Below are 18,799 nucleotides of genomic sequence, written 5' to 3'. Positions count from 1 at the left end.
GACTCCGTGGTGGAGGGAGGGGCTTGGGGTGGGCAGGGAGAGTCCACCTGAGCCCACCTCCGGCAGCGGGGCTGCGGGGCTCGATGGGTGTCGGGCTCTAGACACACCCGGTTTGAGGGACGTGCCCTGCTGGTCCCCTTCTGGGTCCTCCTCCTGGTGGGCAGCCAGAGCACAGGAGCAGCCCCGGAGTGCCCCGACACCCCCAGAGCGCCCCGGCACTACACCCTGTGGTCGCCTCCTCGCTGAACCGCCGTGGGAACAATCACCCAGCACCGGCCGCCGGTGGGCGCCTCATTAGGTGCTGGACACGGGAGCGCTGCCCCCAGGGGTCCAGTTGGAGCACGGGGTTGGACTGTCCCGAGGAGGGGCTTGCGGGGCCAGGGGCCGGCTGTCATGGGGGAAGGGGGTGCAGGATAAGACTCCTGGGGAGGCAGCGCTCCCGGCCACTCATCATGCATTTAGAGGCGAGCCCCATTTCAGGGTTTGATGAGAACTGTTACTGACTCCGCTGCTGTCCCCACTGGTCACGGGGCTGCCACAGGAGCACGGAGTGTTTGTGGTGCCCAGGAGAGCATGCCGGCCGCCCCGCCCCGAAGGGGGAGCCGCAAAGAAGGCGGGAGGAGGGGGGTGTGGGATGCCTGGTGGCAGGAGGGGGCGTGAGGCAGCGTGCAACCAGCAAGGAGGCCGTGTGGGGTCCCCCCCATGCCTGAGGCTGCGGAGGACAGGCGCCCACCGCCGGGATGCCCGAGACAGTGGCCACGCAGCAAGGAGAGGCTGTGGCATGCATGGGCAGAGACGTGCTGGACAGGATCCCAAGAGCCCCGTGGAGGTACCAAGCATGGTCGCCAGGTCGAAGCTCGCCAGGTGCCGCGGCAGGTCTGGGAGGAGGTGGCAGGATGGGGAGGAGGCGCCCCACGTTAAAGGCCAGCGGAGGCCCCGGCAAAAGCTGGGACAGCTGTGGAGCCAGATGCTCGCCCGGGAGCCCGGCCAGCAGCCCACTGCCCTGCCTGGCCCCTGAGGGTGGCGCCTCCCGGCCCTGGCGTGGGGATCGCACGAGGGGCCGCGAGCAGGCTCATGAGCGCCGCTAACGAGCGTCTACTAGAGGCTTCCAGCATCAGGAGGGGCCTCTCGGGGCATTTTACCAGCAGCCCTTGCAAGCGCTGAACGGGTCCTGCCCTGTGTTGGAAAGTGGCCTGGCCCCCTGGGTGCGTCCCAGGAAAGGGCTGTGTCCAGCACCAGGCAGAAGAGCTGGAATCCAATCTCCAGGGCGTCAGCGTCCAGGCCCAAAGGCTGGTCCGCCCAGTGCCAGACCCAGCGTCTCCCACCCCTTCCAAGTTTATGGGGGGACGGCGGGGTCCAGCTGTCACAGCCCCCTACACGGGTTTCGTGACCTCGAGCCTTGCCAGGACCTGCAAGAATCGGAAGTGACGTCATATGGCTCCAGGAGGCCCTGCAGGTCCCCCTTCCTCCTCCCCGGACAGTCTCAGAAGCTGGGCCAGTGAGGGACAGAGCGCCCAGGGTCCTCAGCCACGGCCAACACCAGCCCAGACGTGGCAGCGGGGTCCTTCCGGCCCCTCCCAGTGGAGCACCAGACGGCTGCAGCCAGGAGTGGCCCACAGAGGACCAGCAGCCAGCCCGGCCCCAAGTGAAAGGGGACTCATGAGCCGCTTAAAATGCATGTTGCGTCAAGCCACGAGGTTTCGCGGTGGCTTCTGGTCACCGATAGTTCACAGGCGCACATTTAACTGAGCCAAAGCATCAGTTTTGAAGCATGTTTTAGCCAAAACTGAGCTAAATAATGCAGGTCTTATCGTTTTATGTGTCTGTGGTAATACGCGTGATGGAAGACTAGATCTCATCGCAGTCTGCACAGCTTTTTTGATAAGATTTAACATTCCTAAAATTTAAACAACCGAGAAGAAGAAGGGAACAGGCTTAATTGAAAAAGACTGTTTCTGTCCAAAATGCACCCAAAATACCACGCTTGATGATTTTTTTGGGAATCTTCCATTTAACCGCAAGAATGAAGAGGGTCTCGCTCTCCCTTGATTCATCGCGGCACCAGAAGTCCCGGCCGGCGCAGCCCGACGGGAAGCGTAGACTAGGAAGACAGAAACGCGCGTGTCCGGGTTCCGGCGACACGGGAGCGACACGACGCCACCAGAGGCAGCAGCCGAGCACGGGCCCCGAGGGGACTTCACAGGAGGCACAAAAAGTGTTTCTGTGTAGAGGCAACAGCAACCAATACGATAACTTTATGGCTTAAATACATGCACTTGCCGCAGCGACAGAACAAAACTGATCTCAAAGAATCGTGTGGTTGCAGGGCCACCCCGGTATAAAACGGGCTGCCTGACGGCGGGTGCTCGCCCGTGCGCTGAAGGGGACTCGCACCGCAGGCCCACACTAAAGCTTGATCAAAGGATTATTTACAAGGAAAGGGGAAATGAGGAAATGGATAACTCAGGGAGAAAACGAGGGAGATCAATTCTGACATGCCTCCTACCCGTTCCGCTGACCTGGATCCCAAATGACCCGCCGAGACCGGGTGCTGCCCGGCCAGGAGAGAGCGAGCCCCACACGCACGGCTGGTTATGTTCCCAGACAGAAAGACACGGCCGCTGAACCCCGCCCCAGCTCCTCGCAGCTCTCCCTTGGGGGATGCTGGGATCTGCAGTCCCCGGTGTCTGGGTGGAGTCGGGGTGGGGGCCACAAAGCCTGTGTGGGGTTCGCTCGGGACATCCTCTCCCCCGACAATGTGACTTTAGGGAGAAAATTATACAAACAAGTGAAAAGACACTGAAGAATTCCTATGTTAATGGAGACGTGTTCGATGTCCAGTGTTGGAAAGATTTGCTGTTGGGGAAGAGCACAGAGCCAACAACAGACAGGGCAGGAGGGGGGGTGGGGGGAGAGGAATTTGCTCGGCCAGTTGAATTGAAACAGACTATACTGATCCGTCCAGAAGGTTATTGGCTTGAAAAACAAAGGAAAAGACCAACCAAGGACTTAGAGAGGCCAGGAACAGACCCAGCTGCCCCTGGCTCTCAGCAGGGGAGTGAGGGCATTGCAAACCCACGGGAAAAGACAGGGGCACTCCCCGCGGGCGGAGCGGATTCCCTATGTCAACCTTGCAAAAAGGTAGAATTCCACGGGAGTAACCATCTGTGTTTTCTCTTTGGAAAAAGGCTGCTCATTTCTAAGGAAAATATAAGAAAATCTTTAAGACGCATGTTCAGCTTCTTAAGATACAAAAACCAGAAATAATAAAGGAAATGCTGATACGGGCGATGGGATTAAAAGCTCAGGCTCTCTGTCTTGTCCAGAATGATAGAAAACGAAAGCACAGTCCACAACAGAGAAAAAATATTTGCAAAATATATAATGGGCAAATCAGTACCCAGAGTATTTAAAGAATTCCTACATATCAATAAGGGGGGAAACCAACACAGCATTGGCAAAGCCTTTCCCCAAAGAGAAAACACAGATGGTTAATACACATGTGAAAAATGTTCACCATCAGGTAATGAGACGCTTGCCAATTCAAGCAATGAAATACCACTCTCCACCCACCAGATTGGCAAAAGGGGGTGAGGGGGGAGAAAGCTTTTCTTTAATAAATGGGCCTCACTAGTAATCAGGAAAATGAAAATTGAACCTATAATGGGATAGCACTTTATATCCCGCCAGATTGTCAAAATGTTTTAATCTAACAATAGAAGATTCTGCTCCCGGTAGTGGCAGGGGAGCGGGACTAGGCCATGTGCTCCACAGACAATATAAGCGTGGATGAAATATAAAATGTAAACATTTGGCAACCGAATAGTGACCCAATGCAGGCAGAAAGTGGAAACGGGCCCTTGAAAGATGCTGCTGCACACGCCGAAATGCGCAGAATTGCCACTTTCTGCCTGATGAATCACCTCAGTCCACACTTTGTCCATGAAAACAGAAAGCCGGAGATGTCACAGACAGAATTCAGGGGTGAGGAAAGTGAATGGAAAGTTAGAAGGGATATTCTGGAAAGCAGGGAGCCACCTCCAGGGGAGGGGGGTTGAGACCCAAACTCCATGTATTAAATCAACTTGAATCCTTGAATGGTCACCCAACTGCACATACCTGAGAGAGACAGGGAGCCTGGAAATGCAGCAGGTAGCTATTGCAGGAACTCAGCGGAGGTTTCAGCTGTTGCCACCAAAGAAGAGACAAAGACTGAATTTGATCTTGGTCCCTTTAAATGCCTGATTAAATAAAATGCATCCTCTTCTGGGGAACATATCTCAACCCAGAGTCTGTACAAAGAATTAACCAGATGTGCAAATAAAAAAGGACTAGACATGCAAAGAAACAGAAACTTAGAATGTGAAACAGAAATAAAAAACAAGCTCAAGATAATGCAGATACTAAAATTACGAGGACTTTAAAGGAACTATTATAAATATAGGCAAGGGCTAGTGTAAAATACAATCATAATGAATGGACACATGTGAAATCTCAACAGAAAAATGAAAACTTTTAAAAACAAATGGAAATTCTAGCCTTAAACATCAGAATAAATTAAATGGAAACTCCATAGAATATCGGAGACAACGAAAGAGTAAATTTGAAGAGGAAAAGAAAATTAGCCGATATGAAGAACAGAAGGAAAATGCCAGGGCCTTGGTGTCTGTGGGACAACGTCACGGCGCTTAATGGAAGCTCAGAAGGAGAGTCCACCCCTGTCCCCCACCCAGGCACCCAAGGGCCCCCGAGCTACTGCAAAAGCCAGTGACAGGTCAGGATGAGAATGGACAGGAAGCACCCGAGCGTGTCTCTAGGCCTGGCCTGGGGGACCGGCGGGTGGGGAGAGCTGGTGCCAGGGGCTTCCTGACGGGCTCAGCCCTGACGCGCCACTCACCCGCCACGACAGCAGGGCAGGGAGGCAGCATCTGCCCTCCAGACAGGGGTCTGGCCTCTCCCGTCTCAGTGAGACGATTGCTGGTGCTGAGGCCTACGCTGGACTCCTGGCACAAGCACTCACGTGAAGGCTGGGAGACAGGAGCCTCAGCCCCGACCGGCCAGCGGAGCCCAGGAGAGGACTGGATCCTGACACCATCATTAAAAGAAGGGGGGGGAGGGCTTAATTAAATGTCCCTGTTGGCTGAACTTTGGGCCTGTGCAGAGTGAGGGGGCTCCCTGAGGGGCACGCAGGCACTGCCCCCCTTGGCTGTTACCACTGCACCCTCTTGTCGCTCGCTGGCCTCGGCCTCCGGGCACTCATCTTAAAGATGCCAGCACCTGGGAGACCCCGAGGGCCCATGCGTGAGCCCAAGGGCTTCGGCATCCACAGCACCGGCGGGCCGGCTCCACAAGGCTTCCCCGACGCCGGTCTCTTTCCCCAGGCGAGCATCTGGCCGTGCTGCTGGTCACCCGCGCGGCCGCAGCCTTCTTCCTGGAGAGCGGGGTGCACGACGTGCTGCGGGACCTGCTCGAGGCCTTCCGCCAGTGTCCCTCCGGGGCGCGGAGGCAGCTGCAGGCCGTGCTCTCCGCCGGGGACCTGGCACGCTTGCGAGCCCAAGCGCAGGAGGCCGTGGACTCCGGCTTCGCGGGCTTCCAGGAGGTCGTGCGGCGCCGCCCAGAGCTCCGCGAGGACTCGGGCCGCGAGCTGCTGGCCCCAGTGAACCAGGCGCTCCGTGTCCTGCTGCGCGTGGCCCCACCCGGGGCGCGGCCGGCCCTGGGCGCCCGCCTGGCCGAGTGCCTGCTGCTGGGTGGGAAGGCGGCCACTGCCCAAGCGCTATGCGAGCGCCTGCTGCGGCCCGCGCGCCCCGCCGGCCCGGGGGGAGACGACGCCGGGAGCCTCGCGCCCCTCCTGGCCCTGCGCGGGTTCTGCGCGCTGCACACTGGCGACACGCAGCGCGCCCGGGAGGACTTCCAGGAGGTGGTGGAGCGGGGCCCGCCGCATGCCAACAGCTGCGTGCGGGCACTGTGCGGCCGAGGCCTGCTGCGGGTGCTGGCGGGCAGCGCGTTCCTGGGCGCGCTGGACTATGTCACCGCCTGCCGGCTGCACCCCGAGGACACCCTGCTGGTTGCCAAGGCCTACGTGCCCTGGAACCAGCGGGGCCTGCTGCTGACCGTGCTGCGGGAGGAGGGCCGCCGCATGCTGCAGCGGGGCGCCCCGGGACGCCGGAGCAAGGGGGCCCAGCGGGACCAGCCCGCCGCGCAGGAAGGGTAAGGCAGCTGCGCCCCCTGTGGGCTCGGAAAGGTCCCCGGTGTTTCGTCCTGTCTCACTGACGAGTGGAGAGTGCGGGGCGGCTGCCCCAGGGCCTGGTGGCAGATCAGCCCCGGAGCGCGGGGCCTGCCCACCGGTCAGACTAGGAAGTCCAGGAGGCTCTCGGCCAGCGCCCCCCTGCGCTGCCTTCTGGGCGTCTCTGTGGGCGAAGAGCAGCGGGAGGCGGGCCCTGTGCCCGGGTGCAGTCGACGCCCCTTCTCTGCCCCCTCGCGAAGGTCCCCGCGAGGTAGTCAGCCCATCCCGCACTCACGTCCCAGCGCTGCTCCTGGATTCTGGTTTCCTGGCCTTAGGGCAGAGACAGCGCTGCCTCCCCCAGGGGCCCCCCGCAGGCCCAGCTGCCACTTGCCCCAACCCCGAGGCCCAGTTTAGGCTCTCGGGCCCCCCCAACGGTGAGCCTCAGCCGTTGGACCTGCCTGCCAGGCTGCTGGGAGGGGCAGGAAGGCGTTTGAGCAAACTTAAAAGTGCTTGGTCAGGGCCCCCCTGGGGGGCTGTTTGGTGCCAGCACCCCCACACTTCCTCCCCCCTCCCACCCTGGCGCCGGCAAGGAGGGGCCTTAGCTCCTGCTGCTGCTCCTGCTGAGCTCCCTGGGCCCTGGCCCTCCCCTGGGGACACAGCCACCCGCCCTGGGCCCCAGAGCACCCCGAGTGCAGCCAGCCTGTCATCCTGCTCTACACCCCAACTCTGCAAGCCAAACTTTTACCCCGCTTTCTGCAGAAAAAGAGTAGCTGACCAGCACAGCCTCCACCCTGAAAACACCTGCCTGGGGTGGGAGAGGGCCATGGGGGGCAGCTGTAGGCCTGGGCTGGGGGGCAGTGGTCCTCCCAGGAGGGGGAGCTCCCTGGGCTGGCGGGAAGCAAGCCACCAGCGCAGGCTCGGGGCAGGGCTCGCGGGAGGCCAGCCCCCCGGGCCAGTGGAAAGGGCGCAGGAAAGGGCTGACCGCCCCGTCCGCTCCCCCAGGGATGCCCGAGGCGTGCACCAGCTGGCCACGCTCCTCCTGGGCCTGGACGAGGAAGATGAGGCCTCCTGCCTCCTGGCGGCCGACGCCCTGTACCTCCTGGGCCGCCTGGCCGACGCCCACAGGACCCTGCTGGTGGCCCTGGCCCGCAGACCCCAGGCGGCCCCCGTGCTGGTGCGGCTGGCGCTGCTGCAGCTGGGCAGCGGCTTCTCCTACGACGCCGACCAGGTGAGGCGGCCCGGGCCGCGGCCAGGCCCGCGAGCCCCGACAGCGCCGTGCCCGAGACCCGGTTCCGGACGTTGGCGCAGCTCCCAGGCCCAGCCCCGCCCGGCCGCCTCCCGCAGGCCCTCGTCTCCCCATCTGGCCCGGTCCTCGGGCTGTCTGGGGAGCCTCCGGGCCAGCACCCCGGGCCAGCACGAGCCCCGCTGGAGGTGCTTTTGTTGTGTCCAGAAGAAAAAGGGCCGAGAACTTCCCAAACCTTCCACCAGACTAAGCGTGGCCTGGCCCTGCCCTGGAAGGGGGTGGTGGGGGGGCCTGTCCCCTCCCCTGCCGAGCCGCCTCCCCCGTGCTCCCAGGAGAACAGGCCTCCCCCGATGTATGGAGGGCCGGGGGCTGCACCTGGTCAGAGGCCATACTGGGGGGGCCTCAGCCATCAGCTCCCACTTCCCGTCCTGGGCTTGGTTCTGGGCGCCGCGCCCCAGGGTGCAATCGGGCGGCAGGACACCCCACTCGGACAGTGTCCACGGCCAGCGGCCAACAGGGGGCAGCATCGGGTCTTGGGGAGGACCCACCGGGTGAATATCGGGGTTCTGTCCACCTGGGCATGTCCCACCCCAAAGGCCAGCGGCGCCTCCCCCCCCCCCCCCAGCGCGCACCCCCCATGCGTCATGCTGTGACCCCCTGTCCTCGCCCTCCCGTTTGGGCTTCCTGTGGGCAGCTCTGGAGACGCCTCGACCAGCGTCAGGGAGTTGGCGCGCGGGGACAGCGCCCCACGCCCCACCCCGGCCCCCACCAAGCAGCAGGGGAGCAGCCCCCCCGCTGCGGCCCCCACCCTGCCAAGGGGGTGCGCTGCTGGCACAGGCAGCCCTGCCTGCTTTGAGCTAGGCCCCCCATCTAGCCCCCTGGCCCCCTTAACATCCCCCGCGAGCCGCGCCCACTCAGGACCTCCCCCACGGGCCACCCGCGCCCCGCCTCCACAGGCCACGCCCCCACGGCCTAGGGGGCCCCCTCCCTGCCCAACCCGAGGGGGATGGGGTGCACTGCTGGGCGCGGGGTGCCAGAGGAGCGCACTGTCTCCCCTCGCCCCGCAGCTGCTGAAGAAGGTGGTCCAGTCCGGGGACACGGCCTGCCTCGCGCCCACCCTCGACGTCTTCTGCCCCGAGGACCGGCAGCTGCTGCGCGGCCACTGCCACTCGCGCGCCCTGGCCATCCTGCGCGCGCGGCCGGCGGGGCCGGAGAGCGGGGCCCACACCAGGGAGGCCATCGCCTACCTCTCTCTGGCCATCTTTGCTGCAGGTGCTGCCCGCCGCCCCGGGCGCCACACCCTTGGGGGCAGGGACCCGCTGGTGGGCGGCGGGCCGGGGCCCCGGGCAGGGCTCGGCTGGGCATGTGTGCCCCACTGTGTGCCCCTCTGCTCTCCCAGGGCCCGGACTCCCTGGCCCAGGCGTCCAGGTGGCCTGCTCAAGCCTGCGGTGGGCCGGGCGGCCGCACCCTGGGCTGCAGCCCTCACACTGCGCCCCGAGGGCGGGCAGGGGTGCTAGGCCGCCTGCTCCCTCCACCCCAGGAGGCGAGTGCCAGCTCCCGGCAGCTTCCAAGAGCAGCAGAGCTTCTGTGGGTGTGCACCTGCCTGCTGCTGGCCCGGACCCCCCGCTCCCGCAGGCCCTCAGGAGCCTCAGAGCTGGGTTCCTGAGCCCCCTGGTCTAGGCACCCGCCCCCAGAAGAGGGACTCTCCAAAGGACCCACAGCGAGTTTCTAGGGTGCGAGGTGTTGGAAGTGCAACCTTGGGGTCAGAGTGCCAGGAGGGGCTGGGTGGCCCTAAGGGCCCTCACGCCCCGCTTCTAAGGTGGGGTGAGGGAGAACCCAGAGGGCTGAGAGCGAAGGCCACTCGTTTCACTGGGCGGGTGTGCCTGGTGCCCACAGGCCCTGGAGGGTTTCTCCCAGGACAGCAACTAGTTACCTAGCCAATTAATTATCTGGTTAATGAGCTGACTAAATACCCAGCTCACTAATCAGCTAACTATCTGACCTAGCCAGCTAACTAGCTGGTTAACTAGATAGTCAGCTAGTTGGTCAGCTGGTTAACTCTACTTTGGTAGCCAGTTAGCGAGTTAATTAGCTAGATAATTAGTTATTCACTTAGTCAAGCATATAACTAGCTAGCTAATCAGCTAGCCAAGTAGTTAGCTATATAACTAGTTATTCAGCTAGTTTGTCAGCTTGTGAACTAGTTAAGTAGCTAGTCAGCTCGGTAGCTTGTTAAATAGCTAGCGAGCTACTTGTTAACTAGTTAGCTAGTCAGTTTGTTAGTCAGCAAGTAAGTCACTAATCTACTGGTTTTTTGGCTAGTTAACTAGTTAGCCGAGTAATTAGCCTGTTACCTAAGTAGTCACCTAGATAACTAGTCAGCTTGTCAGAGAGTGCAGAGTTAGGAAATTATTCAACTATTTAACTGGTCAGCTAGTCAGCTGGTTAACTAGTTAGCCAGCTACTTGACTAGTCGCACAGCTAAATAACTAGTTAGCACATTAGCAGTTTGCTGGTGGGTTGCTAGCTAGTTAACTAGTCAGCTAGTTTTTTAGTTAGCTGCCCTCAGAAAGATTTCTGTGGTCAACACACTCATCAGGGAACCCTCCGGAGCCTGGGGGCCCGGCTGCTGCACGTGCAGGAACACCTGGCAGGGCAAACACCCCAGCCTCAGGCCGGTGACCTGCCCCCAGGCTCTGCTTTGGATCACCCAATAGATTCTTGTCAACTAGCTAGTCAGCTAGGTAACTAGCCAACTAATTAGCTATCCACTCACTAGTTAGCTAGATAACTAGTAGGTCACTAGTTATTTGGCATGTTGGCCAGTTACCCAGCTAGTTAACTAGCATTAACTAGTTGGGTAGCTAGCTAGCTAGTCAACTAATTAGTTGGCTAGTTAGTTAACCAATCAGTCAGCTGTTTAACTAGCTGGTCAGCTAGCTGGCTAGTCAGTCGCAGCGTGGGCACCGGGCAGGGCACAGTAAGTGCAGGTGAGGGCGGGAGGTGGCGCTGACCCGGCCCTGCCTCTAGGGAGCCAGGCGAGCGACAGCCTCCTGGCGCGCGCGCGCTGCTACGGGCTGCTGGGCCGGACGAAGACCGCCCTGTTCGACCTGGACCGCCTGCTGCAGGCCCAGCCGGGGCACGTGCCCGCGCTGTGTGGCCGCGCACTCCTGCGCCTGGCCCTGGACCAGCGGGAGGTAGTGGCACTTGCCCCCCGGCACTGGCAGGGGCAGGGCACGCTCGGGGTGGGGGGGGCACCCGGGAAAAAGGGGCCTGCCTTCCTCCTCACCCCCGAGGAGAGCAGCGGCCGGCCCTCCGTGTGAGCCCACGGAACCCCCCACCCCACGCTGGGCCGCGGACCCCCGGGGGTTCCCTTGCACCCAGAGACCCCGTCCCCCACCCCCCACCCCTGCCAGCAAGAGTGCGTGCGCCAGCCCTGGCCGCTGGGGCCTCCGTGAGTGCGACCCCGGCCGCCTCTTGGCCCCGCCCTGAGCTGTCCCCAGGGGCCTGAGGTCAGCAGGCAGCGGCAGGGCCAGAGCGGCGCTTTCCCAGAGCAGCCCGCCGGGGCCCCACAGCCAACCCGGCGAGGACCCTCCCCGAGCACAGCAGTGTCACCGCGCGTGAGTGAAGCTGGCCTCCTGCCGGCCTTGCTGGGCGGGGTGCGGCCCACGGGTGGCGGCCTGCCCGCGGTCTCGCTTCGCTCCAGGGCTGGCGCCTTAGCAGCGGAGGCGACCCAGGACAGCCCGGCTGCCGGTGAGCGGGGCGGGGCCGCCCCCGGAGTGGGGGCCGCTGCTGCGCCAGCCAGGCTTGCACCTGCGCCGGGGCCCTCCCCCAAGCCCTCCTGTGCTGGGCAGACCCCACGGTTCACAGGGACAAGCCCATTAATCAGAGATGGGGTTCAGCCAGGAGGGCGCTCCTGCTGAGGGGGTTCCCAGGACCTCCGAGGCACCGCAAACAGCCCCTCTGAGAGCCACCTCGGCAATGTCTCCTCCTGCCCCCCAGGGCCGAGGACACGAGGCAGGGTCCTCCTGTTGTCTGAGAGTCGGACGTGGGAGCAGGGGCTGTGCCACCTGATGCCCACCTGGAGCCACCCACGTGCCCCGCCCACCCCATGACGGGAGGCTCAGTGTGCGGAGCCCCGAGCCCGCCACCGGGTCCAGAGCCCCGACCCCAGCAGCGCCAGCAATCAAGCGACCCCTGAGCTGCCGTCAGCACCGGTTAAGCGGCATGGGAGGGAGTGCCCATTCGGGCTGTGGGTGGCCCCAGCGCCGGCCCACCACGGGGGCTCTGTGCGTGGCAGCTCTGTGCGTGCAGACCAGGGCAGTTTTTTTCCAGCGAAGGTAAACCAGCTGCTCTGGGGGGACCGCGGGCCTGCGCTGGGGCAGGAAGGGCCCAGGCCTGGCGTGGGGTCACGGAGACGGACCGTCTTTCCATCCACCCATCCCAGGGTGCGCTCCAGGCCCCACACTTGGCACTGGGGGGTGCTAAAAACAAAAATCTGGGTGATGTACACGGCACCCACCCTAGGCACGGCACACCAGCCCTGGGGAACTGCTTTCCCTGAGAGAAGGGAACCCCGTGGAGCCCCCCAGCACCGGGGCCTCCTGTAGCTGCACAAGGGGTGGGGCGTGGTCTCCGGGGTGGAGGCCGAGGCCGGAGTTCACAGGCAGCGGTAGCTGGACTGTGCGAGGAAGGACGCTGCCAGAGAGGAGCGCCGTGCAGAGGGCGCAGGAGTCTCCCCGGGGCCTGGGCTGCGCCTGCAGGCAGGTCTCGGGGTCCTGGTCTCGGGGCGGGGCTGCGCCTGCCGGCAGAGCCCCCCTGTGCTGAGGCTGAGGCTCCTCGGCGACCCAGGGGCAGGCAAGGTGGGGGGCACTGCAGCTGCGGCCCAGCCAGAGCAGAGAGAACTTTCCGGACACCTTGGAGGCTCAGGTGAGGCCGCACCCCAGCAAAGGCTGTCCCCTGAGACGACATTCAAAACCAGACGGACTTGCCCTGGCGAAGGACAAAACCAAATCTGGGAGGCCCAGAGCGACCCCTGGATTCAGCCGCCCACCCGCGGGGCGGCCCCCAGCCCCGGCAGCCCCCGCTCGGCCGCAAAGCAGCAGCTGCCGGATGCGAGCGGCCGCCGAGGAAGGGGAGCCCCGCGGAAGCAGGCCTTGAGGCGGCCCCGACGCGGCCCCGGCAGCCCCGACCAGCAGGCGGACGGCCGGGCGGACACGCCGTCGCGGCAGACAGACGCGCGCCGGGGGGCCGGAAGCTCCAGGGAGGCTGGCAGGGGCAGACTGCAGATTTCACGTGCGGCGCCACCGCGGACCGGACGCGGCCCAGGACGGTCAGCGCACCGTCGCCGGCCAGCAGCAGGAGCCTCCGGGCTGAGGAGCGCGGGCAGCGGTCCCACAACGTGAGGGCGCGCCGGCCGCAGACAGGCCCCGCGCGACCGGGGCCCAGAGGAGGGGGGGAGACGCCCGGTGCGTATGCGTGTGTGTGAGGGCGAGTGTGTGTGATGTGCATGAGAGTGTGTGTGTATGTGTATGAGTGTGAGTGTGTGCTGTGCGGTGCATGTGTGTGCGCGTGTGTGTGGTGTGCGAGTGTGTGGTGGGTGTGGGGGTGTAGGGGTGTGGGGGTGTGGGTGTGCATGTGGTGTGCATGATGTGTGTGGTGTGTGAGTGTGTGATGTGACTGTGAGTGTGAATGTGTGTGTGAGAGTGAGAGTGTGCAGTGTGTGTGTGCTGTGTGTGTGTGTGTGGTGTGACTGAGTGTGTGAATGTGTGTGAGGGTGAGAGTGGTGTGTGCAGTGTGTGAGCGTGCGGTGTGTGCGGTGTGCGTGAGTGAGTGTGAGCGTGAGTCTCAAGGAAACGAAGACACAAGCCCCCCGAGGCCGGCACACCCGGATGAGCGAGGAGCCACCCCGGGGCCCGCGTCTCTGGGGAGGCGTCTCCCAGGCCCTGGCGCCCGCGGAGGCTGACCCCGTCAGGGGAGGGCGGGGGGCCCAGGACAGGTCAGAGCCTCGGACCTCAGGGCCAGGCAGAGGCAGGGAGGGCGCAGAGCCCAGAGCCCCAAGGGCGGCGCCTGCGGGGTCCACCAGGCGGGTCCACCAGGCGGGTCCACCAGGCGGGTCCACCAGGCGGGCAGCGCCTTCCTCGCGGCCGCTCTGACCACAGCCAGGACGTTGGGCCTCAGCCCCGCGTCCTCCCCCGGCGCCCACGGTCTGGGAAACGCGCAGGCTGTGACCTGGGGGTGCAGGCTGTGACCTGCGGGGCGCAGGAGGGGGGCCCGGCGGAGCCCCACTGCAGGGAAACACCACAAACACCCCCCAGCGCAGGGGGCGGAAAGGGGGGGACAAGGCCCAAAGCAACAGGGCAGACAGAAGCGGGGCCGGGCCCCCAGGCAGGGTTGGCGCCTCCAGCTCCCTGCGGCTGCCCCGCCCGCTCCCCACCCCTGCCTGGGCTGTGCTGGGTGACCCCCCTCAGGCCCCCGCCTCCAGGAGCGCCCACCGCGCCCCGCGCCAGCCCCCCGCACCCCCCCAGGCCTCACTTTGGCGGACACTCCCAGGGATGGGCGGTCAGGCCCTGGGCCACGGCTGGGGTGTCCGCAGCGCCCGGCTGCCCCGCCCTCACCCTCGCCCCACAGGCGGCGGCCGACGACCTCCTGGCGGCTCTGCAGCTGGACGCGCGGGCCGCGCTGGCCGAGATCCGCGCTCTGAAGCCCGAGGCCCGGGCCCTCGTCGCCCAGGGCCTCTGCTCCCGCTGCCGCGCCGACCTGGGCCAGCAGCTGGACGCCGGGGCCCGGCTCGGCCCGGAGGACGCCCAGCGCCTGCGCGCCGCGGGGGAGGCCCTGGTCAGCCTCGGCGGGGGGCGCCCAGGCCCACAGCTGCTCCTGGTGGACGTGCTGACCGCGGCGGGTGAGTGCGCGGCCCCCGGCCTCCGCTGCTGCTCCAGGCGCTGGACCCGACTCCAGGGGTCAGAGCCCGGCAGCGGGGCGTGGGGGGCTGGTGTGCACGTGGCCACAGCTGTCCCCGCGCGGGGCCTGCAGGGACGGAAGAGGGTCCCCCAGTTTCAGTCGCTCAGCGTTTCTGCAGCAGAGCCCCAGCCCCAGCCCCAGCCCCAGCCTGGCCTCGCGGGCCGGCTCTGATGTGAGAGGGGGGACCCTGCAGCGGCTCGTCCCCGCCCGGCATGGTGACCCAGCCTCAGGGGCCCCGGGGTGCTGGCAGGAAGCAGGCCCTGGGGGGTCGTGACAGAGGCCTGGGGCTCAGCCTGGGGGCGTGCAGCTTAGTGACAACCCCCCCCCCGTGGGGCGGGGTCAGCAGGTGGCCCTCTGCGCCCCCTCGGCTGCCCCACCGGCCCGGCCCCACCAGTGTCCTCCAACCCGCAGGCAGCTACGAGGAGGCGGGCGCCCGCCTGCAGGAGGCCCTGCACCCCGCCCCGGCGTCCGCGGCCGCCCTGGCCCGGCGGGGCGTGCTGGGGCTCAAGAGGGGGGACGCGCCGGTGGCCGTGCGCGACCTGCAGGGCCTGGCGGAGGCGGACCCCGGGGACCTGGGCTTCCTGCTGCGGCTCCTGGAGCCCGCGGAGCGCCGGAGCCTGGCCCAGGTGCGCGCCCCGCCGCCCCCCGCGGGCGCCTGAGGGGGTGGGGGGCAGGGGACCCCGGACTGGGCTGGGGCGCCGCGTCGGCCCCGGGGGCCCCAGCAGCCCCCCTCTCCGCAGGCGGGGGAGCCCGGGGGCGGGAGGGGGGGGCGCCTGCCAGCCCGAGGGCTGCTCCCGAGGCGAGGGGCGCCCGCGCCCCCACCCCTGCAGAGGGGCGAGGGCCCCGCCGGCCGGCGGCTCTGGGCGGGGCGGTGGGGGATGGGGGTGGGGGGTCCCCTGAGAGGGCGGGGCGGGGACGGCCCCGGGAACCCGCAGCTCCGGAGACCCCGGCCGCGTCCAGGCCGCCGGCCCGGGAGGAGGCGCGCGGGGGCCGAGCGGGCGGCGCCCTGGCCGGGGCGCGGGGGAGCGCGGGGGGGGGGCGCGGGGGGCGCGGGGAGTGCGGGGGGTGCGGGGGGGCGCCGAGGGGCGCGGGGGGCGCGGGGGGGCGCGGGAGCGCGGGGGGCGCGGAGCCAGGCTCTCCCGGGAGCGGCCCGGGGGCTGCGCTCCGGGGGGCGCGGCGAGGGGGCGGATTCGGGGGGCTCCTGGGGGCGCCCGGGCTGCCGCGGGGCCGCGCCTGACGCCGGGCCGTTGCCTGGCGACGCGGGTCGACCCGGAAGCGAACCGGAAGCGGTGCGCCCCGTTTCCGGTGCGTGTCCCGCCCCCGGTGCCGGCCCGCGCGGTCCGACCCGGCTCCCGGCTGGGCCGCGGGCGTGGGGGGTCCGCGCCCCCCCCGCTGTCGGCCCTGGGGGGGCAGCCCCGGCGCGCGGCCCGGGCGCGGGGGGAGGGAGCAGGGCGGGGAGTCCCCCGGCCCGCGGCGCCCCCCCTCCTCCGGCCCCCCGGCCCCCCTCCTGCGGCCCCCCGGCCCGCGGCCCCCTCCTCCTGCGGCCCCCCGGCCCGCGGCCCCCCCTCCTCCTGCGGCCCCCGGCCCGCGGCCCCCCCCTCCTGCGGCCCCCCCGGCCCGCGGCCCCCCCCCTCCTGCGGCCCCCCGGCCCGCGGCCCCCCCTCCTCCGGGGCGCGGGGCAGCGGCGCCCGCCTGGCCCGGCCGATGGGTCCGCCCCGGGGTCGGGGCCTCGGCTGTCGCGAGGGGCCGGGCAGCCTGGGCGCCCTGGACTGGCCAGCGGCCCCGCCGGCGCGGCCCGTGGGGAGGTGGCCGCAGGGGAGGCCGCGGGCGGGCAGTGGCCGGGTCAGCAGAACCTCGGCTGCCCGAGGCGGGGCGGGGAGGGAGGGGCGCAGGGGGGGTGTTTGCTGAGGGGGGGGCGGGGGGGGGCGGTCCTGGCCTCCCCGGGGAGGGGGTGTCTCCAGGCCTGGGCAGTGCTGGGGTCACCACTGGCTCCTCGGCCCCTCTGCAGGTGGCGGCGCGGGAAGCTGCTGCCCTCCTGGAGGCCGGCCAGCCGGGGCAGGCGCTCGGCTACTGCTCGCTGGCCGTCCTGGCCAGCGGGGGCAGCGCCCACCACCTGCGGCTCCGGGCCGCCTGCCTGGCCGAGCTGCAGCAGCTTGAGCGGGCCCGGGAGGACCTGGACCGCGTGCTCCGGGAGGCCGCGGGGGACGCCGGGGCCCCGGTGCGGGCGGAGGACCTCTGCTGCCAGGGCCGCCTGCTGCTGCGCCTGGGGGACGAGGCTGGGGCCGCGGGGGCCTTCGCCCAGGCCCTCCAGCTGGCGCCCGGCCCCGCCCGGGGCAGCCTGTGGGAGCGACCCGGCCGGGCCCCCACGGCCCGCGTGCTCCTGCGCCACGGCCAGCGCTGCCTGGAGGAAGGACGCTTGGCCGAGGCCTGGGGGGCGGCCCAGAGCGGCCTCCTGGCCGACCCGCGGCACCGTGGCCTGAAGAGGCTGAAGGCAAGGATCTGCAGGGCGGCGTCCCCGGGCTGCCGGCTGCACTGACCGGGCCTCCCGGGCCTCCTTCCCGGGCCCCTTCCTGGCCCCGAAGCCGCCGCCTGCAGGGCCTGCCCTTCCCCGCGAGGACGGAACTCCCGAGCCGGGTGGTCACTCTGGCCGCCACCTCCTCTGCTGCCCGCCGAGCCGCCTGCCACTGGGCTCCTCCTGGCCACTGGCCGGTGGCCCAGTCCGCACCCGCCCCTCACGGAGGCCCCGTGCCCAGCCGCTGCCAGGCCCGGCCCGGAAGCTGCGCGAGGTCGGGACGCGCCCAGCTCGAGAAGAAGGGGTGGGGAGGCCAAGGCGGCCTCGGGGAGCACAAGTCAATAAAGTTGGAGTGGAGGCGTGGAGGCGTGGCGGGCGGTAAATGCATCCGGGGCACCGCGCGCCGGGAACAACGAGGGGACCCCGACAGCCAGTGCAGTCGTGCGAGGCCCGAAATGACACTCGTCAGTCCCACCAGCCTGAGGCGCTCTCGGGGGCCCCCCCACTCCTCATGGACATCCCGGCCGGAGCCGATGAGTCGGGGTCAGCCTGGTGGCGCCTGCTCCGTCCACTTCAGCCACAACCGGCCTGGAGGACAGGCTTTCCTGCTCGCGGTCTGCAGGGGATGAGGGGCGCCCGCGCTGTGAGGTCACGGGGGCGGGGGGCTGCCTTCTCGGTGCCCCAGGGGTACGGAGCACTTGGGGTTCCGGGAACGAGGGCCCATGAGCCTGGAGGGGCAGCTTGTTCTCCCGGTCCCCCTGGCTCGGAGAGGGGCCTCCCCAGGGTGGGCCTGGGTCCTGCTCCGCTGGTGCCGGCGTCTGGGGAAGGACACTCGTGGCCAGCGGCTCGCTGTCCGGCTTGCGCCTCAGACAAAATCCAGAGCGCGGCAGGACAAAGCGACACGCGGGAGGCAAAGGGGCGGTGGCCGCCCCCCTCGGCTCGGCACAGAAGCGCAAGGCCCAGGCGGGGGAGCCCTGGGGGCACTACCTGACCAGGTGGACTCGGGCCCGACGGGGCCGGCGCATGGGGGGGGGTCCCGGACATACATGTGGATGGCCGGGCACCGCCTGCCAGGTCCATCCCCCGCCCCCGCCCCCCGCTCTCGCTTGGGACACTGCAGTCCCCGCCCGAGAGCTTGGGACACTGCAGTCCCCTCCCGAGAGCTTGGGACACTGCAGTCCCCTCCCGAGAGCGCGGTCTCAGCTGAAGCGCCGCCGGCTGGCTCGCGGCCCCAGGTCGAGAACCCGAAGCAAACCCCACGGCCGCCCCAGCCCTCCCAAGCACCCCACGGGGAGCAGCGGGAGCGGGCAGATGCTTGGGGCTGGAGGTCACACGGCGGGCGGCCACCGCGGGGGGCCGAGTGGGGTCAGACCTGGGGTGCGGCCACGTCACATTCCACACGACCCCACCGCCGTGTCCCGACGCCTGCGCGGGCGCTTGGGAGTCTCAAGTGCGGTAACCAGCCCAGCTGCGAAGGGTCAGCCGGCCAGCCGGCCAGCGCTTGTGCTGGGCCTGCCCAGCGCCCCCTGGCCACTCTGCCCCTCGGCTGTGCCCACACGCGAGCACCCCCGAGTCTCTGGGAGTGAGAAGTGTCAGTTATTGGGGTGCATTCGCTGCCAGAAAGCCACGCCGCATGGGCTCTGGCGTGAGGCTGGGGGCGGGGCTCCCCAGGGCCTGGAAGGGGGGCCCCAGCTCTGTGGGCCCCTCCCTCTTGGCCCCAGGCACCCCGGCACCCAGGAGGGCCGGCGCCAGCTCCTCTCCCCTGACCGTGGCCTCAGCCCACTGCTGCCAGCCCCAGGCAGCGGCCTCCAGGACACGCCGGCCCGCCCGGTAGGGGGGTGGCTGAGCCCACGCTGGGGCA

At 67.5% G+C, this 18,799-nt stretch overlaps 1 protein-coding gene across 1 annotated transcript in view; it reads left to right on the top strand.

The window, feature by feature from the left end:
• TTC34 (tetratricopeptide repeat domain 34) overlaps window positions 1-17,587 on the top strand; it is a 29,182-nt gene extending 11,595 nt beyond the window's left edge. The window contains 7 exon segments of the mRNA XM_037499550.1: window positions 5,382-6,207; window positions 7,226-7,451; window positions 8,534-8,738; window positions 10,497-10,663; window positions 14,097-14,367; window positions 14,838-15,052; window positions 16,435-17,587. Coding sequence (XP_037355447.1) covers window positions 5,382-6,207; window positions 7,226-7,451; window positions 8,534-8,738; window positions 10,497-10,663; window positions 14,097-14,367; window positions 14,838-15,052; window positions 16,435-16,962 — 2,438 coding nt within the window. The 3' untranslated portion in view covers window positions 16,963-17,587.
• Window positions 17,588-18,799: the final 1,212 nt, after the last annotated feature.

The sequence above is a fragment of the Talpa occidentalis genome, unplaced genomic scaffold (genome assembly GCF_014898055.3).
Source record: "Talpa occidentalis isolate TD23 unplaced genomic scaffold, MPIMG_talOcc4v2.1 talOcc4.9, whole genome shotgun sequence".
In the NCBI taxonomy this organism is placed as follows: domain Eukaryota; kingdom Metazoa; phylum Chordata; class Mammalia; order Eulipotyphla; family Talpidae; genus Talpa; species Talpa occidentalis.
Note: the sequence above shows the minus strand (reverse complement) of the source record. Positions and strands in the feature narration are given on the sequence as shown.